Source organism: Notothenia coriiceps, unplaced genomic scaffold (assembly GCF_000735185.1).
Source record: "Notothenia coriiceps isolate Sejong01 unplaced genomic scaffold, NC01 NC01_scaffold00022019, whole genome shotgun sequence".
Lineage (NCBI taxonomy): Eukaryota > Metazoa > Chordata > Actinopteri > Perciformes > Nototheniidae > Notothenia > Notothenia coriiceps.
Window position 1 is genome coordinate 640,144 of NW_011354720.1, and position 24,315 is coordinate 664,458.

Genomic DNA, 24,315 nt, shown 5'->3' on the forward strand with positions numbered 1-24,315 from the left:
ATTGTAAACATTAAGTACAACATTAAGTCATTTACAGGTCTGTGTTTTTTTCTTTAAACTGCTTTTCAACCAGTTCATATATATTAATTTATCTGAAATAGGTTTTACAGTTTCTTTATCATTAATAATATTGGTTTGTCACCTATTGTAGACATGCATCATATTGACCAAAGCCACTGAATGGGAGCTGTTGTCAGGCAGGAAAGGTTTCTGCTGAAACCAAAACCCGGGGGGGTTTCTACACATTACGTAAGCCCAAGTAATTTCATGACCTCAGCAGCTTGTCACCCTGCCTTCCTCTGTGGGTGAGAGGTGGAGAAAAGGTGGGATAACGCAAACACAAAGGTCAGAATGAGCAGGTTTAATTGTGTAAGAGAAATAACTAGCTCAAGATAGACATTGGAAGAGGGAGGCTGATGCTTCATGAGATTAAATCAGAAATGTCCCCCTAATTTTACTTAGGCAGAGACAAGAAACATACTGCAAGCTGTGCACTGAACAAGTGAGTTATTATAGTTATGCCCACAAATAGCTGTTATAGTTGACATATTTACATGTGATGTGAGTGTGTGTGTTTACATATTTTAATGAAAGCAAACAAGATAATTTGGGAAATTAAGTCATAAAACATTATAGAGTTGTGTAGGCCTACCACATGTTTTGACATCGTTTTGCCGTAGTTTAACACAGCCAATATTTACTCAAATTCATCAAGACTTTTCTCAGTTGTTGATTATTTGACCATTGTGGAGGCCTTCAAGAAAAACTAAGGTTTTCTTCAAGAATTAAAAAACACAGTATGGCCATTTTCTAGGTATTTATTCGAATGGAAAAATGCCTAGCACAGCGTGTGTAAGTCAATCTGTATCTGATCAACTATTGCCAAAAGTTCTCAGGTATAATTTCAGTTGTCCAACGGGGGACATTCCTGAGTTGTGATCCTTTTCAGGGAGTACACAGCCATTTTCATCCCCACCACACAGTTGGAAAACACAGCCCATCACTGAGATACCCTGAGTGTGTGTATTGTCCTTTAATATAGGTTACAGATGAAGTAATAATGGTCAAGAAATCTCACAGAAACATCAAAAATCATTAATAGTCAGATACCTAAACACATCTATCTAAATATAGACTACTTTTCTTTGTACAAATGTACAAGGCAAACCATTTCCTAAGAAAGGCTGTATTTAAATGCAACAAAATCTGCTCATTCAGTTTAAAGAGCAATGTTTATTGGGTTAATGTCTGTTAAGGGCCCCAATTGTAACTGTCACAACTGGGTTGGGCACAGTCATTCATTTCGAAGGAGAGAAACATGTAACTCAGTTTTCGCCCCAGATGACATAAATAACAATGTTTTGAAAAGAAAAGTAAACATTTTACTATCAAATGTGGTTTCTTACACTGGGTTATTGTAGTCCTTGTGTTGGTAGGATGAGATTAAGATATTTGGACAACAATGGAGGTCTATGGCACAGATAAAAGAGCTACATCAGGTTTTGACTATGCAGACCATTCGTGTGAGATGTACATTCATAGTTTATGTTGGTTATATAAACAATATAACATATAATTGTCCGTGAATAAAGATTTGAGAAGGCGAATTGTCTCGTGAGTGCCACACCCGCCTACAGCAAACTACGGCGTGTGAGGGCAGCGAGTGATTGGACGAGCATCACCATGGCAATGCGATGACGTCTTCGTCCCTTGCTCTAATTGGAGGAAACCCCGTGGCCCCAGCCGCTGCAGCGTTTCGGTCTACCAAACTACCCCAGACGGACCGCCTCTTTCCCCCGCGCTAAACAACTATTGGTTTACACACCTAAATGTTCCTGACAATCAAATGAGATTTCGACTAGTGATTGGATAGTTGATATCAAGTTGACCCGCCCCATTTGAGCATGTTTAGTTGTATTTTCACTGCTGTTGCCATTCTCTGCCTTTCTGAGCAACCACTCAAATCGGATCAATTTCAGGAGCAAATTTGGACCTCAGCAGGTCAGTAACGATGAGTCTTTTTCTTGTTTCTACCCTTTAAGAATATAAACGCTGGTTGTTTTCCGAACTGTGATATTGTCGTTCGTTTAATGCTTAGTGTGAGTAGCGCTAACGTGACATTTTTTTTTTTAAAGGAGTGGCCGATGTAGCTAACGCCAACTAGCTTTTGCTAACTTGCATAGCTAGCAGCAGCAGACAGCTTTGTGGCTGCAATGGTAGTAACGTTAGCCGATTTCAGCTTATACACCGTGTATAAAGGCAACACTGGGTCTTTTTTATTATTGTAAGTTAAGATAATTGTGGTTGAAGTGAAGCAGTGTCTGTAAACGTTATTTTTATTCGTTCAGCGCATTTCAATGACTGCTGTTAACCTAGATGGTGCCACTTTCCAGCACCACCACACCAGGCGGATGTATGTTGTTTCATGTCATGATAATCGGTGGGCCATTTTGCACTGCATTTGCTTAACGTTATATTTATATCCACACCTACTAATTGAATCTTCTCCTTTACGCAGCTTTTAACCTTACTGAGGGAACCGACACCGTCGATCTCTTGCTACGCCCATTCCTTAACTCAGCAATCCAACAAAGATTGTAGTGTCCCCCCGGATTTCTACTCCATACGTCTCCAAGACATAAAAAAACTATGGAAAGAGCGGATCTTATTCAAAAGGCCAAGCTCGCCGAGCAGGCTGAGCGTTACGACGACATGGCACAATGGATGAAGAAGGTTACGGAGCAGGGAGAAGAGCTGTCAAACGAAGAGAGGAACCTGCTCTCCGTCGCCTACAAAAACGTGGTCGGGGCGAGGCGCTCCGCATGGAGGGTGTTGTCCAGTATAGAAACTAAGAGCGAGGAAAGTGAGAATAAACAGAAGATGGTCAAGGAATATCGGGGGAAGGTGGAAAGCGAGTTACAAGATATCTGCAACGACGTCCTGGTAAAATATCACATTTCTACAATATATGTTTAAGACTGCCCCCTCTCTCCATGTTATCTGTATATGAGCTAAAGATCCCTTTCTTAAAAACCTCATAAGTACATCATTATGATTTAATCAAGTTTCATTAGTGATTGCCATAGCTGCAGTATGGTTGAATTCTTACTCTCGAGGCAAGGTGCCAAGGGGGGAGGTGTTCAAGTGTATTAAGAGAAATATCTGATTTAGCTTAGATATTAAGGGATAGACTTTGGAATTGGTGAAAGACACTTATGTGGTCAACTTCAGGTGTGATTCCATGCCTTATATGTAGTCACAACATTTTAAGTGGTATATATTTATCCATTAAAGATGTGTTAAATTGCATCTTCCCTGTTTCCTGTAAGCTCCTCCTGTAACTATGGCCACAAAGGACAAGGAAGTATTATGTAGTCCTCTCACTGTTCATGTCTTTTGGGAATCTAGAATTAGAACAATGAGCCTGAAATCTTTTGAGGGCATGAACTGACAAAAGGTCATAGTTATTACACCAGCAAGGTGGTTCCAAATGTGTGGAGAGAGAACTCACAGGAAGATATGCTATGTTCTCTTGCTCTATAAAGCTCTGATGTGTTAGTATCCATGCAGTCCCATTTGACCGATAGAAGCTGAATCTGGTCAGTGCAAGAATGACATGCCTAAACAACTCATACACTCCCTGAAGCCCAGTTTGTACAGATCATCAAAGTGACACCCGCCTGCAGAGCCACTTATTGAACCCAATGACGCTGTGATTGACAGTGGAGCCAAATGCATTCTCATACATTACACACACACACATGTAAAGGCTTAGCTTTGCTGGAATACTAGGGGGTTGGTGTTATACTTTCCCCTCTTGTTAAATCTAATGCAACAGCACAGATTGGTGCGTTGCATTTTTTTTTCCTACCCAGCCTTGATAATGGATTATAGGAGATCTGGGCAGAAGCTTAGCACTAAGATTGAGATCATTTCCATTTGCTGCTGTCTTTAGAAATGCACTGAAACGTTGCAGGGGGCATTCTTGTTCAACCAGATTTCCATACGTGTTCCTGAGAATACGCACTTGCGCAGCAGCTGTGACTCAGCGTTCAGTATCTCTGCCATTGAGTATTGACTGAGAGTTTGTCAGCAGAGAAGGGTGTGTCAGTCCTCATGCCTTAACTTGTCTGCACAAAACCTGACGGGTAGGTTATTCACCCACAAAGGCAGAAGTGTAGACACCGAAATAGTCAAGTAAGACGATTGTGTGCCCCTTTTCTAGTTCCCTTAAAAAAAGACTGAAACCAGAAGCTCTTGCATCTCAGCTAAAGGCAGCAACAGGGACTCCAGTCTCTACACAGGATGTGAATGTAGGCCTCGTAGACTAGACGAGAGGCCATCTGAGCAAAATGATGCGGTTCACTGATCTTCAGAAAAAGACACGGCATACTTTACCCTGACATCTGAAGCTTTTAAAGAAAGGGAATATATCAATTCCTGACATGTTAAAGATCTCACACACGTAAAACCGGGCTTTGATCCACAGCCACTCTACTTTGCTTTCTACTTAGTCCTGGTGCCTGAAACCAGAGCATTGTGTTAAAACACCAGGCTACCCCTCTTTTCTCTATTGTGTAGAGCATTTAGTGATTGAGGAATGTTTAGCACTTGAGAGTTGAGACATACATGTGTTTCGGCTGAGCTAATCTTTATGTCGGTAAATGACAGGGGAGTGGCTCCTGGGTTGGGTTTGGCTCAGAAAAGCAAAGATTATTTTCCCCAGATTTGGATGAGATGGCTCTTTTTAAAGTATTTAGGTCCTAGCAAAAATGTAATCTTAACAACCCTCTCAGGCAGAACTGTTGCTAGGATGAAGTTGTTGGGCATTTTCATTCTGATTGTTAAGTTAATATATTCCCTAAATTGTTTAATATGAGCATAAGACATACATTTCAATGATGCAGATAAGCCTTGGTTATTTTCCAGGATTTAATTAGATTTTTATTACTGCTATATTAACATTGGTAAAGCATAGATTAAATGAATTTTATGTTTTGTAATTTGATTCAAAATATGTAGGTGTTCGTTAGTGAAGGAAAATACAGTTGCGGTAGAAAACTCACCAATACATTTCTTGTGACTGTTGAAACTGAACATGCCAGCAAAAGGGTAGGGTATGGATGGTTATGCCTCATCTGCAACAAGACAGGAGTCAGCAATAAGGCACAGAAGGAGAGTAATGTGTGTACTTTTGGGCAAAAGACAGTTTGGGACACACTTGAGGCCTGGCCTTGTAGAGACTCCAACAGGAGAGACTTAAGCTTTAGCTCACACACAGTAAGCCAACACACCTAATGGAGCAGAACTGTTCATATGAATCATTGAACTGAGCAGCCATGAAGTAGTAGTAGTGCTCTCTGGTGGATGGATGCTAGTAGGACACTTACAATGGGTGAGCCCCACCTATTTAGCGTTTGCTCACACACCAATAGTGCCCATTTTGACAGTGTGGTTTGAAACTGTTTTCTAAATACGTACCGTGTCTGCTGTTTCTGTTTATTCTAAATATCATCCTTCCGATTTGTCTCTTCATCTGTCAGTCAAATGTCACAGTGTGCCAAGTCTTACGGTATTATGTTCTCAGTGCATCTGATTAAATTGATCTTGTGTTTTCTGTCTTCACAGAAACTGCTGGATGAGTATTTAATTGAAAAATCCAAAACTTCCGACAGCCAAGTCTTCTATCTTAAGATGAAGGGGGACTACTTTAGATACCTCGCCGAAGTTGCCGGGGATGACAAAAAGAGTGAGTTCATGCCTTCCTGTCAAATTGTCTGTGTTGTTCCTGCTACTTTGCTTCTCATTTTATGCACTGTTTTTAAGATGGTTAGTCATTTAGAATGCATGTTAAAGGGTCGTGCCCTTTTAAACATCCAAATAGTAGTGTGTCCGAGCTGAGCGCTGGAAATGACTTAAAGGTAGACTTTTCGGCCATGTGACCACAGGTCCCCAATCTCACAGGACGGGAAACACGACTGGGTGGCAGCTAATTGGTCTGAACCTTCTAAATGAAAAAAATTGAAGAGAGAAATATTATACATACATTTTCCATAAGCATATCTTTTAATACTCATATTGGCTTTGAGGTGTTAAGATTGATTTGACCTGTTGTCATTGTGCAACTTCATTCCAATATTCCACTAAAATGTCCTGAAACAACCTTTTGCGCTTGGATAAAACATCATTGTAATGTGAACAACAAAAGATGATTTAAAATTGGTTTAGCCCACAAAGCTCATGAAAAGACAAACTCCCTCAGAGGAAGTTTTTAAACGACCTAAAAATACAGTTTCAATTTATATTTTAATATTTATTTATCTCTCAAAACACCAATTGACCCTTTTTGTTTATTCTGTTTGTTACCTTTTAGAGACCATTGCAGACTCACAGGAGGCGTACCTGAAGGCGTTTGAAACCAGTAAGATTGAAATGCAGCCCACACATCCCATCCGCTTGGGCCTGGCGCTGAACTTCTCCGTCTTCTACTACGAGATCCTGGGCTCTCCAAAGAAAGCCTGTGAATTGGCTAAAACGGTCTGTATGCGTCATCAGTCACTTTACCTCGTCTACAGGTGTACTATGTTTCATGTATCAACATTTTCCTTTTTGCTTGCAGGCATTCGATGAAGCCATTGCTGATCTTGATAAGCTAAATGAGGAGTCCTACAAAGACAGCACTCTGATCATGCAGCTCCTCAGGGACAACCTGACAGTGAGTGTTCCCTTCTCTCATGGCACGAGAATGATCTTCACTGTGTCACAATTGCACTATGTTTGCCTAATTGTCTTTCTTATAGTCTCTGTTTTCTTTGAACAAACTTCAAATGTGTTGAACTTGTTTTACTTAAAAGCAAAGGACAAAAGCCTGATTTCATAGTAAGGGCTGAGACGTTATGAACCTTAACAATGAGTGTAATGGCCCGCACTTCAGGACACTCTCTCCCTGAATCAACAAAAGGTTTTGGAAAATGTATTTCTTGTGTCAACGATGGGACGCAAGGATTATTTACACTTGGTGATGAGTACTCTGGTAGCTGCGTCTACAAAGACCTTACCATTTAAGGAACTACGGCTACACATCTAAAAATTAATAATGAACCGTGGCTCTTAAACTTTGACCTACCTCGCCTTGTCAGAAAAAAACGACTCCTTATCATCAAGCTCTGAAACAAAAATGACTTAGCATTGCGATGGTCAAACAGAATGGGAAAACAAACACCTGACTTCCTAATCAAAATGTACATCCTGCTTACAAATGAGCTGAGGTGCAAACACGTGACGGCTACTATAAATACAAAAGTCGGTACATCAGGAAAAAAGAAGTTGGCAGGACAGCCTATTGGATACTGGATCACTTACACTTTGATGATCGGAAAACTTTCCTCATTTTCTGCACAATTAAGCTCTGGTTAAGGTGTTCTTTTGCTTATGATCTCTGATGCTCATTAACAGTTCATCTTAAACAGTTATGAAAAAAAATGAATTCCCAACAATGTCCACCCAATCAGCAGTCATGCTATTTGCAGTTTCCTTAGTTAACCAACAGGTTAGCGAGTTAGTTTAAAGAGTTTTTTGGCCCCACTTGGGTTTGGCAGCAGGGGTAACTTCTCATAAAGTAAGCAATAACCAAGCCCACAATGAGTTAGGATACTATTGGTCATTTTACTCTAAGTTATACTTATATGGGTTTGAATCCTGATTCATGGTCTTACCAGAAAATGAAACTTGTATCCTAACACAACTACTAAGATTGTTAAATTGCCTATTTGAGTAAAGTTGTGTGTTCAATTTGTGTTTCTCTCCTCAGTTATGGACATCAGATGCTGCTAGCCAGGACGAGTGCGAGGCTGAGGGACAACAAGAGGCTGAAAATGAAAACTAAAAACCGCCAACCCTCGATGTTTGGGTCATCTCTAAAAACAACAAAAGGAAGAAAAAAAAAAAACTTTTTACACATCCTTCATTCCTTATTGCTCCACTCAAACATTCTACCAATGAAACTGATTGCTGAAAAGAGTCATGTAAGGAAATAATAATGAATAAATAATTCTTTTCATAATGTAGATTTTGGCAACTGGTGAAAAGAGAAACCCTCCATTCCTTTGGTTTATGTTTGTCATGGCCTTCCCCATTTGTGCAGTTTCAGCCGTAGAAAAGTGATCCATAGCTTGACATGGTATCAAACCCTTAGCTCATTTTAGCGGCAGGAAAAACTAAAGTCCCATCATTGAACAACTGGATGCTTTATCAAATCATTTGAGACCGTTTGGATTTGTTCCCAATAATTAATGTTCAATATAAAAACTAGTTTCTCCCATACCCTTTTTAAAGTGTGTCTGTCTCTACACAATTACGTGGTACGGTTACAGCAGCTGAACCTTAAACTGATTACATTTGAATATTGCAGGGAAAGCTAGTGCACTTTACATGCTGGCATTAAATAGTATAAAACGGCCAAATAGTGCTAATTGGTTAGATCCTCACTTTCTGCCCTGGTTATGATGCCACTCTTTCACTGAAGCATGCCTGTTGTTTTTTGGGGGGGAGGGAATTGTGTGGCTTGTCTGAACAAATGCTGGGACCTTTTTAATGGGAAGAAGACAATTCTGTAATGCATGTCTCTGGAGATATTACACTGGAATGGGAACAAATGCTGTAACACACATGTCAAAGTCTCAAGTTAAGTCATTTTAAATGCAGGTTTGTACACATCCTTTAAGTGGGTGATTTAAGTCTGTCCAGTGATTGTCATTAGAGATTTGGGCCACTATTGTTTTACTATTCATTCAATTGTAGTCCCCTAAAGCCTTGTGGAACTGTTCCAATCCCTATGTATCAGCTATGTTAACATAAATAAAACATTTTATAAACCAAGTCTGAGTTGGTATGTTTATTTTATTTGCTTGATAATGTACTTCATGATGTCAATTCTCTATTATTGCTACTTACTTGACAGCTTGATCACCTTTAAGAATGAGAACGCTTCTTTCTTTGGATTCAACATAATTATTGCCCCAGAATGAAACTTATTTTAACAACTTATACAACTACATTTGAAATGCTAGGTAGAAAATGAATAATTTGCATATATAGTAAGTTAACTCCAGTGCATTTAATGTATACTGTTAGTGGATTTTAATTATTTTTTAAAAAAAAGAAAAGATTATGAAAGAAATACAAAGCAGCCCCACCTTATCAGCTGCAACATCAAAGTGATTATCACAACAATGCAAACATAATAATCTAATATCATATGTGCATTGTTCTGAAATGATCCATTCTGCATATTGAGTACACGCTTACATTTGAGTGCACTTCTGGTCCCTATCAGTGGTGTAAAGTAACTAAGTAGATTTACTCAAGTACTGTGCTTGAATTCAATTTTGTGCTACTTTCTACTTCTACTCCACTACAATTATTTGATACCTTTAGTTACTTTACAGATTTGGATTAATGATGTGAAATAGTATCAACATTTAAATCCAATTTACACCTGGAGTAAGTTCACAAGTTACCCTGCAGAATAAAAAAGAATTAACACTAGCTGCACCTTTACCAGCTTTGATAACAATTTAATGCAGGGGTGTCCAAATGCGGCCCACGCTCCATTTTGAATCGGCCCTCAGCAAATTCCAAAAGTATAATGGAATATGGCCCACAAATGAAACTTGTGCTTGTCTTACATTGTACTTCTTAAATATAAATGTAAAAATATATTACACAGTAGTATTCATGTGTTAAGACCACTTTTCAAATAAATTCAGTCAATTAAAGTTGGAAACTTTTTCTAACATATCTTATTAGTTGATAAGAAAAAAGCCCAATGACTTATTTACATAACAAGCTTGAAATATACCCTTCCTATTTCTCCTTATTATAATCAATCTGAGGCTTCTGTTTTAAGGGATGAGCTGCCAACACTCACAAGCATCATTGACCTACATTTGATTGATTTTGCTAACTTAGAAGTTATAACTGAACTTATGAGGCAATGTACCTCTAGTGAGCGGCCCAACCCTTCGTATATTCTGCGAAAAAAGTTTGGACACCCCTGCTTTAATGCATCAATAATTATAATTAAAACATATTATTCTGAAATGGACCAATCTGCATAATGAGTAATTCTACTTTTTGTACTTTCAGTACTTGTTTATGCTAATAGTTTTCTACTTTTACTTGAGTAACATTTTGAATGCAGGACTTTTACTTGTAAAGAGTATTTACTGTACAAAGTGAGTATTCCTACTCTATGGTACTTCTACTTTTACTCAAGTACAAGCTCTGAGTACTTCTTCCAGCCCATTTCTATGCTAATATTTTTGTACTTTTACAACAAATATTTTAAATGCCAGACTTTTACTTGTAACAGTATTTTAAGAGTGTGATTTGTTACTACTGAAATACAGATATATGAGTACTTTTTGCGCCTTTGTCATGAATAAACTACCTGTGTGTCTCGTCAACGCTTCCTCGCGGGTGGTGAAATCTAAAAGCGGATGTTTTCCACTCGGTGCATTTCCGGGTATCTCAGCTAGCTAGCTGTCCAGACAAACCGAGCAACTTTTGACAATGACAGCACTAGCATAGCTGGCTGAATTGAGTGAAAATGAAGAGCATACTGTTCATTGCCTTTCTGGCTCCTTGCTGGGTCAACTGTGCTATTAAGTCGAGAGTTATTACGGAGGAGAATCACGAAGAAAACCCGGAGTACGGTGAGTAACGCAAGCTAACTCAGGCTAACATTAGCTAGAATGTTCAGGTTTTCTGTTTTATGAACTATGTGCTTTCTAACTATCTATGTAATTAGTATTTACTGTAATTATCAACCAGTATCAATTACAGTGTAATGCTTAGGCGATGAGTCCTGTATACTTGCTAAATAAAACCAGATCTTCATCAGGCTGGGAGCGGATTGTCAGCTCCAGATTGCAGTATGTGTAGTATCTGGTGATTTGAATGAACACACGCAGTTTCTTCTTGGTCCTGGATGACCATTGTCGTCTCTCCATGTCTTCCAGATGCTCTGAGCTCCATCCTGTCAGATTTTGAGGTGTTGCCATTGTCAGGCCTCCAGCTGCACTCAGTAAGAAAGAGGGACGTCCAAACCCAGTCCCACCTGGAGCGTCTGGTGAGCTTCAGAGCCCTGCACAGGTACAGCAGCCCCCTCATGTCTCTGACAGAAGCCCTACTCAGAGAACAGCTGTTGTGTACTTTGGAGTAATGATACAGAATAAGTTCACATTTTAACAGAGGTGGGAGAACTACTCGGAGTACTCAAGTACCAGACTGTAGGAATACTCTATTAAAAGTAACAGTTCTGCATTCAAAATGTTACTCAAGTAAAAGTACAAAAGTATTAGCATAAAAATGTACTCACAGTTCTAAATGCAAGTGTTTTGATTATAATTATTGATGCATACATGTGTATATCAAAGCTGGTAAAGGTGGAACTAGTTTTAATAACTTTATATGCAGTAGGGTAGCTTGTGAATGTTACTCTAGGTGTAACTAGTTTTACGTCTTATTTAAGTATTCTCTATATTTCACACTATAAATCCAAATCTGAAAAGTAACTTATATAAGTATAAGTACACTATTTACCTCTGAATATTAGTGGGGTGGAAGTACAATTGTATTTAAGTACAGTACTTGAGTTAATGTACTTACTTAGTTACTTTATACCACTGCATTTTAAACATCATTGGTCAGACTATGACATATGATCGAATGAAGAGATATTATCCTAACAAAAGTACTTTTTGAAGCAGCAATCATGTTCATGTTCAGGTTAATGTATATAAGCTTTGTTTTCTTCCTTTCTTTTTTAGAAATTTCAAGCTTTACCTGACCACGAACATACACCTTTTCACCGAGGACTTTAAAGCTGTGTTTGTTGATGAACATGGGAGGGAGGAAAAGTACGATGTTCATCTTCAGAACTATTTCACTGGACATGTTGTTGGTGAGTAAAAACATCCGGCATAAGGGATTCACCAATGTTTCATTTTAAATACAGTTTTTTACCCTAATTTGGATTTCCAAGGCAAGTTTTTTTGCATGTGCAGGAGAAAAACTTTAATCTGAGAAATGATGACTAATTAAATGGCACTATTTGCCATATTATATCAGCAATACATATAATGTTGGGCTGATGTAAATACTGCTTGGTCATTTAATTGATCAGTGCGCCTTTTTACATTACTGGATTTAGTTTGCACATGTCAATCGTTTAATTAAAGCTTGATTTGTTCTGTGTTTCCAGGGGAGGAGAATTCCCGTGTGCAGGCACACATAGAAGGAGATGAGTTTTCTGCTCACATTCTTACTGATGAAGTCGAGTACAACGTAGAGGTAAGAACTGACTGTAACATAATCGTTTTTATGTGTAGAGTCAGAGTAGAGAGGGTACTACTGACCCATTTTTTTTGAATACACTTAACCCTAAGCCATTTTATCATTTGACTTAGTTTGACAGTAGAGAGGCCACACTGTTGAGGACTGTGATGGCCTTTTCAGCATTACCAAGTGCAATTGTATGCTTTACGCTAAGAAAACAAAAAAGAACATGGTGCTTTTGCTGTACTCAAAATTTGGGATGCTTTTGGTGTTTATGCCGTTAGATGATATTGCTTCTCAGCATAAAAAAGACTAGTCATGGTAGTGCCATACTCTGTGATTGCCTTTTGGATATACCAGTGATAATTTGTTATATTGGTATAATAACTTGGGCTTTCTGTCTCTGATCATTTTAACAACGATGCCCATGATAGTAGTTTGAAGTTATTTCTGATTTGCCCATCCAAACTCCACCTCTAGCTTATGCCAAATATGTTAAAGATTCGAAAGTGAAAGAGGAAGGCAGCTTTTATGCCTTGTAGCCCAGTTTATCTCATGCTGAGAATTTCACATCAATCCATTTGCTTTTGTTCTCAAGTTCCACCTGTTTTTCTCTGGACTTCCAGCCCCTTTGGAGGTTTACAGATTCCCCAGCTGATGGCAGGTTGCTGGTTTATCGTACGGACGACATCAAGAATCTGAGCCGCATCGCCTCTCCAAAAGTGTGTGGCTACGTCCACGCAGAGGCTAACGATCTGCTGCCACAGACTGCCAGGAGGAGTTGGGATGGACAGGAGGAGGTGGACCAGGAAAAGGGTGAGCTCAGCTTCTGCTTTCCTCACTAAGCTGTCGATGCCTGCAAATGTGTGTGGTGCTATTTGTAGCAGGAATGTGGAAGAGAAAGAAAGGGTAAGTACAGGGTTGGAGATAAAAAAAAAAAAGTTGATCTGCTCTGCGCTCTTGTTTGTGGTTAGTTAAGAGTAGATACAAAAGTAAAAGAATAACGCATGTTTAGGATAGAGAGAAGAAAGGAGATGGCTGTAATGGTGAGACAAGAGAGGTGGGTGTTAGGTGTCTGTAACAGTCACTTTAATAGAAGCCTTTTTATCTGTAAAACCTAGCCTAAGCCATTCACATACACACTGCTGACAAGTGGGTATTATGTAACAGCCAGATGCCTTTTGATTCCTTTGTGCTGCTTTGGAAATGTAAAGCATATAGCCTTGATAATGTGCCAGAGGAGAAATCGAACACCTCTCACTGGCTGCTGGTTGAAAGTACTCATCGGGGATATGATGTGAGGTGAAGGTTCTTATGGAGGAGGCATTCAAATTCATGCAGGCTCTGCTGCCCAATCAGATGCCTCCGAGTCGTCACCAGTCTCCCACCACACAGGGCAGCGCACCCCCACACTTCTGAACAGTGTATGATGTAATGCTCAAATGGGATCTCTTCCTGTTTTTCCATTTCTGTCAATCTTCAACTACTCATTGTTTTAAGACTTAAGGTTTATGAGGCAACTCTGTAGAGTCTATAAAGCCCTGTGTCACAATGTTTTGCACGGCCATATTGTATCTATACATCGAGGCCTATACTGCAAACACAAATTAGGCTTTTTATTTTGTCCACTAGATGGGTCAGTTTTGTAAGTAGTAATTCTTAGTCAACTAACTCTTAGCTGATTTTGTTATGCTGTAAATCAAGCCTTAATTTTCTGGCTGACACAATTGCGTAATTATAGCGAGGCTTGTAGACCGTTACTCAGTTGTTTATGTAAATGTAAACTACATAGACCAAAACTGGCTTAGCTATACAACTCTGTCTATAAGGACCTAACCGCCCACAGGTTCACTGCTCTACAGCCTTTACATTGTGCAATCAACATCTTCATTATAATACGAAACAATGTGCTTTCAGATTGAACATAAAATTGATGTATAGAAGAAAAAAACAGTTAGCTCTAACTGGATTTATTCTTGCTCGAAAGAACAGAAGCAGCGTTTAATCAGTTCACATGCGAACTAAAAAGAATATGTGCTGCTAATTGTGAAAATGAGGGCAATTAACAATGTAATACTGGAGCATGGCCTCATTGTTTAACTTCCTTTCCTACATTAGTTTCCCTCGACTGTTGCTGCACCTCAATATGACAATGCTTAATGAACATTAGCACTACTTTGTTCTTTTGCTTTTTGTCCGCCTGTGACCATTTTCCTTTATCTACTCCTTCTGTCTCTCTTTGTGCCGCTGGTGCTTCTTCAGGCTTCCTCCACAGAGAGAAGAGACAGGCTCACGATCACAAGAAGAACACCTGCCCCCTGCTGCTGGTCGCAGATTACCGCTTCTTTGAAAGCATGGGCCGCGGACAAGAGAGCGTCACTCTCAACTACCTGGTCTGTTTCCATGATGCTATGTACCAATAATATTCCAGAGATAATTCACCATGTAAAGATTGAACCTGCATCCATAGGGTATTATGAGGTTAATGTATGTTTTTTATTTCAACAGTTTAGTTTTAAATCCAATGCACTAATATATGATCAGCATGTCGATTATACATGTGAATATATTCAAGGCAAGTTTATTTTGCATCACACAATTCAGCAATATAGCAATTCAAACTGCTTCACATTAAACAACTAAAACATTGAGACAAAGCGCAAAAGAAACCCAAAACAATAGGTGCTTTAATCCAAGTAAAACCGTTGTTAAATAGCTACAAAAATAAAACATTTGACTACAATAAGACAGTCAAATAAAAAAAAGAGCAACAGTGCAGTGTTAGATATTGAATTATTTGATTTCATAAATGACAGCAGAAAGGTTTTCAGTCGGTCTGGATTTCAAATAATCGAGACTTGCATTGCATTTGTAAAATCAAAATTAATTGTTTTTGTGATGTTTAAATATGTCTTAATGTTAAAAAAAGCTTTGTGTTTTTTCCCCATCTCTCACTCCAGATTGAGCTGATTGATCGAGTTGATGACATTTATAGGAACACAACCTGGGATCATGAATTTATAGGCTATGGGGTCCAGATCCATCAGGTGTGTGTTTGTGTGTGATGATGAACTGCATTTTAATATAATTTCACGCCTAACTTGTGGAGCAATTTGTGGCGTTTTAGCATCAGACATCCCTGCTAACTGACATCAGTGTGTTTGAGAACAGCATTTCTAAGGAGGAACTGAACGCCTTTGTGTTTGCCCTCCGGGGTATTTAATTTGTTCCACTGGCTTTGGGAATGAATGGAGACTCTGTATCTCGTATTGTGAGTCCCGGGTTTGCTCATCTTAAAGCTATGCATTCATTTAGCTGCTCAGTTATTTTCCAACCATGCATTTCAAGAAACACTTGTAATGGTTAGGGTTAGGGGGTTAGGGTTAGGTTAGGGGGTTAGGGTTAGGTTAGGGTTAGGGTGGTTAGGGTTAGGGTTAGGGTTAGGGTTAGGTTAGGGGGTTAGGGTTAGGTTGGTAGATTCCAATACCTATAAAGAAGGCTTCAACTGCAAGCCACAAAACATGATGCTGAATGACTGATTTAGAGTTACATAGTTGTTGTTATTATTATTATTATTATCATTATTATTATTAATAATTGCGATTGTTTTGACTGAAACTGAGGGAATGATCTTCACACTATCTTTGAAATATTTGATGAAGCAATCATGGTGTGATATATATTTGTAAGAGGGTCTGTACCAAACAAGGGGACAACTAAGTCTGTAAAATACCTACAGTATGTAGGCCAAGACTTCTCTGCAGCACCCTCATATTTACCTCAGATATTTACCATATACTGCCCTTCTGCCCTTCTGCCATTTGGATATTTCATTAGTCCATACTGCAATTTTGAAAGATAAGACAAAGTTAAACAAATTATAATTTATCTCTGACTTTAGGGGCAAAATATATCTAATGTGTGTTATGCATCTCGGAGTCTTGACTCGTGAGTTTCCCAGAACGATGATCATGAGCCAGTTCACTGAGATTTGTTTTAAGGCTTTGTATCAGCTTGATGAATTTTTCAAAAATGGTGTCTTCGGTTACCTCTCTCAGATCATCATTAACAAGGAGCCTACAAAGCCCCCCCCCGAGCACAACGCCCGCTGGCTCCACTATAACATGAAGAACAGTCCTGAGAAAGAAAAGGTGGTTTGGGACGTGAAGAGACTTCTGGAGGTAAAAAAGGAGACCTAGACAAAGTGTACATTAGGAGAGGAGAGGTTGGGGAAATACAGTGGATCACTCAAAACTTTGGGACTGAATATGATATGGGGATATTCATTTTAGAAGAAATGTAAGTGTACAAATATCAAAGATATGTTCGAGATCATTTGGAAAAACAATTGACTGGTGAAATGTCCTGCTCGGTTCAAATATTTAGATTTTGAAGTAGTTCATCCTTTTGTTAATACATCTGGATTAGGTTTGATACATGTTTAGAGTAATGCTATCTCAAATAGTTGAAATTCGAAATGTTAATGTCCTTGTCTTAATAAGTTCATAAAGTCAATGTCATAAAACGTATACAAAAGAGAACGTCTTACAGTGTTGAGACTGCTTGTGTGAGACAGGGAGTAAAAATAACTTAAACAAATGGAAGATAATATTTTAAATGTTGTCCCTTTTTTAGCAATTCAGCTCGGACATCGCTGACAACGCCTCCACTGTGTGTCTGGCCCACCTGTTCACCTACCAGGATTTCGACGAGGGAACCCTGGGGCTGGCCTACGTGGCCCCCTCCAAACCTCAGGCCCTGGGCGGCCTCTGCCCGAAACGTAAGGACACATCCCATCATGGCAGAACGGCTTCATTTTGTGTGCTGTGTGTCTCATGTAAAACATCACCAGTATGTGGTCAATGCAGTATGCCATGGATCGATCTCAGAGCAATTGTTTATCATGTTTACAGACCATCTATGTTGCCCTTTCAATGACAACCTCCCACAATCATGTGAAGTTTTATTAAGCTGCTGATCTGTTTGTGTTGTCTCACCACAGTAACGACACAAATTACACGCAAGTGTGGGAAAACAGACTAGTGGAGCCATGGGTTTTTTTGTACAGCAAACCGGATACTGACATCAAGCTCTGATTTTTCTTCTTGTAGCATACTACCCGTCTAACTCTGTAAAGCCCAGTTACCTCAACACAGGCCTGACCAGCACCAAGAACTACGGCAAAACCATCCTAACAAAGGTTTGTATTCCTCGTTTTCAATCATTATCTCGCGCAAGGCTAGTAACTGGGTGCTCACGGTTTTAGCAGGATTTTATGCAACATGTCATGCAGTGTCGGCTCTAAGCAGAGGAGACGCATACTATATGTGTGTGGGTGGTCTGAGTGAAGATGTTAACACTTGCATTTTGGCACCTCGGTTATCAGTTTCTTGCACAGTTCGAAGTTACTTTTTTACCATAACAAGAGCTTGGAGTAATTTTGTGATATTGTAACCTCTATTATAATACGTATGTTCTTTGACAGCAATACATGTTATAAATGGGAGAATGTGCTATAAGACATGTTTTTTTGTCCTGCAGTTTTTGTGCCATTTATTCCTGATTTAATACAGTTGTAAACTATATGTTGACTCCCTTCAGGAAGCAGATCTAGTGACGACTCACGAACTCGGCCATAACTTTGGAGCGGAACACGATCCTGACAACATCCCACACTGCGCTCCCAGCGACGACCACGGCGGGAAGTTCGTCATGTACCCGATCGCTGTGAGCGGAGACCATGTCAACAACAAGGTACTCGTAAAATGTTCAAATCAAACTTCGACATACAGAAGGATACAGCAGGAGCATAACCATCTGCTATATAACAAACTATGCAGACAGTTGTGAGTAAACACTGAGTTCAAGCTGCGTAATGAGACATGATGTGGGAATCTGAGATGCTGAATATTCAGTGTTGGATAAATGTGAGTCACAGTTGTTCCTGTAAAACATGACAGTGAATATACTGAACCTCCCCCGACATCAGCCTTAGAAACTAACGTGCATGATGATGCTGAAGTTAAGTGTTTAAAATGCTGCTGTTTATCAAATGGGATTTTCCTGCACATAAACAACAAACAAGAAATCTTGGACCACATCAGTATGCATCTTTTAAAAAGGCATACAAATATAGTAAAACTGTTGATGGGGCTGTAACTTCATTCTTACTTATCCAAAGAAGAATCAAACATTTTTCACTGACATTTTATCCTTGCAGCTATTTATTTGACAGAGATTTGCATGAGGGTTGTGAAATATATCGATATTATACCAATGTTGTGATATAAGACTAGATACTTTCTTAGATTTCTGATAGCGTATCTGTTTTTTCCTGCTTTTTAAAGCTACTTTACAGAACAGTTTTTTGAACCCACTGACTGTTGAAGCTTTTTCTATTATGTACCTTTAGCTACTTAGGCATTATATCCACATTACTGGTTATTTATCAAGAATCTAATTGTGAAAATATCATGTGAAAGCACCAATAGTGAAGCCTGCAACAATGTTGCAATATCCATATTGAGGCATTTGGTCGAAAATATTCCAAATCATAATACATTTTCTCCGTATCACACAGCCCTAATTTACATGTTGTTGTTTTAATTTTTCCACTTTTAGCAGTCCTTTGCCACATCTTCTTTCCAACACTCCCACTCACTATCTAACCCTCGTTTACTTCTCCTTCCCTCATGAAGCGCTTCTCCAACTGCAGCAAGGCCTCCGTAGGGAAGACGTTACGTTTCAAGGCCCCAGTGTGCTTCAAGGAGAGGAACAGCAAGGTGTGTGGGAACTCCAGAGTGGAGGAAGGGGAGGAGTGCGACCCCGGGCTGCTCCACCTCAACGACGACCGCTGCTGCTCAGCTGACTGCAAATTCAAAAGTGGGGCAAAGTGCAGGTATGAGGTCCAAATCACAGATGCATTTCTACTAAAAGTCTAAAAGCTCACAACATTTGATTAATTGAACTTCAGATGCTTCTAGTTTAAGGCACACACACATTCCCACGTGTCTGTTCTCTCCACAGTGACAGAAACAGCCCTTGCTGTAGCGGCTGCAAGTTTAAGCATGCAGGAATAACATGCCAGGAACCCATTAATGCGACCTGTAAAGGCATATCCTCCTGCACTGGTGAGCGCCTCCTGCTGGTCTAACACAAGAACTGCGCCAACGTTTTTTTATACATTTACACCTCTCTACCTTCCTTTCACCTATTAGGCAACAGCAGTCAATGCCCCCCTCCTGCAAACGCTGAAGACAAAATGGTGTGTGTTGACAACGGTCGCTGTCTCAATGGAGAGTGCAACCCTTTCTGTGAGGCCATGCAGAACCTTCAGTCCTGCGCCTGCAACGGTGAGAGCTGCTGTCACAAGTGGATCGATGTCAAATGGTGGGCCAATGGAACAGCAGAGTCCTAGTGATCATGGGGGTCCCAGAGTTTGACATGAAACATCAAGACATTTGAAATAAATAAATTGAAATCATACCTTGGGGAAATATTTGTTCAATTCTGAAATACATAAAAACATTAGAAGATGTGAAAGTCCTACAAGCCAAACAATTAAACAACCTTTTGTTTAGTTTGCATCCAGATATAGGATAGGATTTTTAAAGATTGTTTACAGGTCTGAATGACTGGATGTAATGTGTGCACTGCCACTGTTAATGCAGGATAAAGTTATTATAACTATTTCAACGTTTTCTGTTTGCAGAGACGGAGGACTCCTGTAAAGTGTGCTGCAGAGGGAGCGATGGCGCCTGCGCCCCCTTCATCCAGTCCAATACTAGTCTCCTTTTCCTGCGCAAAGGGAAACCGTGCACCGTGGGCTTCTGTGACGGGAGCGTGAGTCACCAAACCTCTTCTTTGTCCATCAGCTGATTCTACCATGTTTACTTATTTGTGCTTAGTTCCTATTACTGTCCAGCTCTGAAAAGCCTTGAATGAATGATATATGTTTTAGCTTTTTGTTTGAATACAGGGAAAGTGCATGAAGCAGGTGCAGGACGTGATCGAGAGGTTGTGGGATTTTATCGACAAGCTGGACATCAACACATTTGGTAAGTTTGTTACAACAGACCACTAACCATGAGAATGTGTCAAATGTAGGGTTTTTACAAAATGTAGTTCATGTTTTCTTTTTGAGGTTTCGGAAGAAGTGTCTGCCATCAGAATGTATTAAAATAATGAAAAACATCTATTTTTAATAAATACAACTTGTCAGAGTGTACCCCTTTATGTGCATGGCAAACAAGCTCAAATATGTTGTTTTTGTTAGGAAAAACAACAACAAATGTGGATTAAGCAGAATACTTTGTGAGATCAAATTGACTACAGCTTTGTTTAATAGATTTTGACTTTTGGACAAAAATAAATGCTGTTTTTATAATTATTTTGTCAACATGATGAATGATGCTGCACACCATTCTGTACAGCCCTAATAAAGCAGACATAAGGATTTGAAAAGTCATTATCTTCTTTTGGATGACTATGAGTCTTACCTTTCTTTTGTTCCTTCTATCCCCCTGAACCCCATCAGGAAAGTTCCTGGCTGATAACATCGTGGGTTCCGTCGTGGTGTTTTCACTAGTCTTCTGGATTCCTCTCAGTATCCTCGTTCACTGTGTGGTAAGAATCTGCTGCTCATGGATTTTTATTAATTTCCAGCAGTCTTTAATTTTTCAATCATCATTATCATTATACTATTATGCAATTTTTTACTTAGTCAAATGTTGACAGTCTTTTGTGGTCTTTTTCCGCAGGACAAACGTCTTGACCAGCAGTATGAGGATAACACGAAGTCCCTTTACTACCCTCCAAGCGTAGGTTTCTCCTCTCTTAATTGCCCAAATAGGATCATGTGCACTTGCCTTGCTGCCACACTAACTTAACTAATACAATCCCACATGCTGACATCATTAATAAGGGAGGGAGAGGGGAGTCTGAAGGCTGATTGTTCAGGTTGAGTTACTCTTTTTTTTCTGAATCTCTGTCGCCATTAAAAATCAGAAACATCTTTTTTCTGTGTTAGACTCAAAGCACAATGAAATTATACAAAGCCTCTCTCAGTGTAGGTAAACAAATAAATAAAAGTAAATTGGCGCTAAACCATGTTCAACCATTATTTGAGATTAATTATACAATTTAACCGTTATTACAGACTTGATCCAAAACTAAACACATTAAGATTACTTTAAGTAAACAACAAAAACAGCAATAAAATGTGTATTGTAATAAATAAAGGTACAAAATAAATAAAATAATAAGGGGGGCTTACTTCTTGAATTTGACTGTTTTTTTAAAAGTGTAAAAAAAACATGAAAAATGAAGAATATTTTATTATGAGCTACACAACTGGCCTTTGCAACCCTTCTTAAAAAATAATCTTCTTTGATTAATTTTCTTTTAAAGGCCCTGTAAAACAAATGTTTACAATCAGTACATGATGTGATTGAGTTAAAAAAGCTCTCGTGAGAAAGATATCGGACAAGAACAAAGATAGAAAGATACTAATTAACATTTAGCCTTCTAAAGATTTTCGTAACACCATTCCCAAGACAGTCCTGAGATAACTGATGTTTAGTCTGAGTGTTGAAAGCACGTGGTGAGAGCAGACCACACATGGATTCAGAATCCATCAGTCAGCCTCACTGTCAGGTTCCAGCTCCGTTGACCCGTTGACTCTTTGCCTTGGCCCTTTTCATTCTCATTGGAACTGCAGCAGATGGTGGAAGTTTGTAGTAGGGCTCCCGCCATAGGTGAGTGCGTCTGGCTTGGTGTTGCGTTGCCATGGAGTCCATGATGATGCATGGTCAGCTGCCCACGTTTGGGATACTCCTGCAGTCACTTACTCCTTGATGTAATCACTGATCTGTTTGCACGTTTCCTGCGTCTTTGAGAGGCTCAAACTGAAGCTAAGCTAATATGACTGGATAGTTTTAATGTTGTCCACACAGCAGAGTCTTATCTGATCAGAAATTACCTCAAGAAAGCAAGATTGCATTTTTAGGAGTATTCAAACATCGAGAGGAATGAACAGGTTGCACCTTGGTTGTGTTTTGTGAAATCGGATGCCGTGTGCGTTTTTTAAGTTTGTATCTGCTGCTGTTCAAAGCTCCAAGAGAGGGTGTTTGTTATTCGTTATTTTATTTTACTGGCTGTGTACAATGTGTTCTGATTGGGAACTTGTGGAGACTGAGGGTACATTCCTCTATAGACGTTTTTCATGGCAGACATTTTGACAGGAAAAGCAAAGCAGCAACTAATGACATTAATGATGGCAAAATTCCACTTAGGTGTGACAGGTAGTCCTTAAAGTGAGCCAGCATGCACAGTGTGGATGGACTGCAGCCATTATTAATATTAGTTAAACCTTTGATTGACAACACAAAATGTCCACTGTGAGAAATGTTTCTTTTTACTCATTCCCACTTTGAAAGGGGGTGTTGTGGGTGGAGATGGCTGATGGCTATTAGTACATTATTTGTAAGTATAATTTAAAAGCTTTAGAGTTCTGATTATTAACTATAATGTGATGAAGATATAAGTAGAATGGAGTAAAAAGGGAATGGATCCCTCCTCAGTCGGAGACAGTCAGATTTGTTGTGTTTTGGTCTCACATGTTGTTCTCGCTCTGCAGAGTCAAGAAATGCTGAACAATCTCGAGTCGGCGTCCGTGCGCATCGTCAAACCTCCCTTCTTCTCCGCCGGCCGGACCGCGCCCTCCTCCCTGCCCCCCCCGCCTCAGCAGCAGAGCCCGGCTGGGGCCTCTCCCGGGGTCAGCACCAGTACCCAGGCCCCCGACCTGAACTCCGGCTCCATCCCGGACAGCGCCGGGGGGCCGCGGATGGCCACAATCCAGGAGGACACCAGCAGCGGCTCTCACCTGGGAGAGGAGGGCCTGTCGGACGATTTCACAACCGCAGGAGCCTCCTCGTCGGCTACGAAATCCTCCTACGAGGATCTGACCGATCAGAACCCGCAAAGCCGGGACCGGAGGCGCCTCAAGAGGCAGGACTGCATTGACACAAAAGAGACAGAGTGCTGAGAGCACTTTTAGTTTAAAAGCATCCACATTTTTTAGGGTTGGCCAGATGAAACCTACTCTGTGGAAATATATCCGCCACAGTTCGGCTTCCCAAACACATTCAATTATCTTTTTGTTGAATATGCAATTAAAAAAAGGTGAGCTATTTTCGTGGATCAGTTAGTTTAAAAAAACATCACGTTACCAGTTACCAGTCTCCTTAATGTATGTGCATTTAGTACTGTCTTCAAAGCAATGCAACCTTTTGCCCCACTAGCAGATCAACAGGTGAATGATGTGAAATAATATTGATGATGTAGCTGTGGTTATTTTACCGTAAATGAAACATTTCAGTGTGCTCACAACTTGACTTTAAAATGCTTTTTTTTTAACTGCATCAAAACTGCACTTGGAAGTATTTTTCACATCACTGGAAAATGAAATATGTTCTTACTGTGCTCTTTCCTTGATGGTCTCTTTTTCAAAAGATATTTGATTATAGTTTAACCCTTTGAACCCATTAGTTTGTATTTGTCCAGCTGTTGACAGTCATATTGTCTTCATGGAACAACATGGTGCCTTTTCTGAATTTGTGCCTCATCATTCTGAGCCAACTTATGTCTTTGCAAAGAGCTCCAGTATACGAGGCATGAATATTGACAATCATGAACTCAGTGATTTAAGAAACTTCCTGAGATGATCAATTGATATTTGTGTTTTTTTTAATGCATCTGTTATTTTATGCTGTCTCCCCACTGTAGCCTGCTGTGAGACATGTTGTAAAAATACTTATTGAAAGCTAGTTCAAGGGAAAAACTAAAGTGTGGCTAACATTTACTCTCCTGGATTAATTTGAGCTGTTACACAACGAGCAGATGTAGTGTGTCATATATTCTTAATGTTTCTATGCTATAAAAAGTAAACCCTTGAGTTCCTTTTCTTTTTTTTTTAAA

At 39.6% G+C, this 24,315-nt stretch overlaps 3 protein-coding genes across 5 annotated transcripts in view; 2 read left to right on the forward strand and 1 right to left on the reverse strand.

Moving 5' to 3' along the window:
* etf1b (eukaryotic translation termination factor 1b) overlaps nt 1-24,315 on the reverse strand; it is a 663,186-nt gene that overhangs the window by 83,770 nt on the left and 555,101 nt on the right. The window lies entirely within an intron of this gene.
* LOC104953611 (14-3-3 protein beta/alpha) lies at nt 1,894-8,877 on the forward strand. The gene is made up of 6 exons (XM_010780570.1): nt 1,894-2,001; nt 2,519-2,943; nt 5,629-5,749; nt 6,374-6,537; nt 6,620-6,715; nt 7,811-8,877. Exons 2-6 carry the CDS (start codon nt 2,650-2,652, stop codon nt 7,883-7,885), a joined length of 750 nt encoding a protein of 249 aa, XP_010778872.1. The 5' UTR covers nt 1,894-2,001; nt 2,519-2,649; the 3' UTR covers nt 7,886-8,877.
* On the forward strand, nt 10,490-24,290 carry adam17a (ADAM metallopeptidase domain 17a). Of its 2 annotated transcripts, none has more exons than XM_010780569.1 (19): nt 10,490-10,715; nt 11,022-11,154; nt 11,832-11,965; nt 12,266-12,354; nt 12,966-13,155; nt 14,602-14,732; nt 15,300-15,386; nt 16,398-16,520; nt 16,975-17,119; nt 17,451-17,539; nt 17,941-18,093; nt 19,038-19,237; nt 19,366-19,469; nt 19,557-19,691; nt 20,051-20,181; nt 20,318-20,396; nt 20,876-20,964; nt 21,099-21,158; nt 22,776-22,952. In XM_010780569.1, exons 1-19 carry the CDS (start codon nt 10,610-10,612, stop codon nt 22,809-22,811), a joined length of 2,214 nt encoding a protein of 737 aa, XP_010778871.1. In that variant the 5' UTR covers nt 10,490-10,609; the 3' UTR covers nt 22,812-22,952. The 2 variants fall into 2 exon arrangements, with proteins under 2 accessions (XP_010778871.1, XP_010778870.1); XM_010780568.1 differs by lacking the exon at nt 22,776-22,952 and adding an exon at nt 22,976-24,290 and having other exon boundaries at nt 10,526-10,715.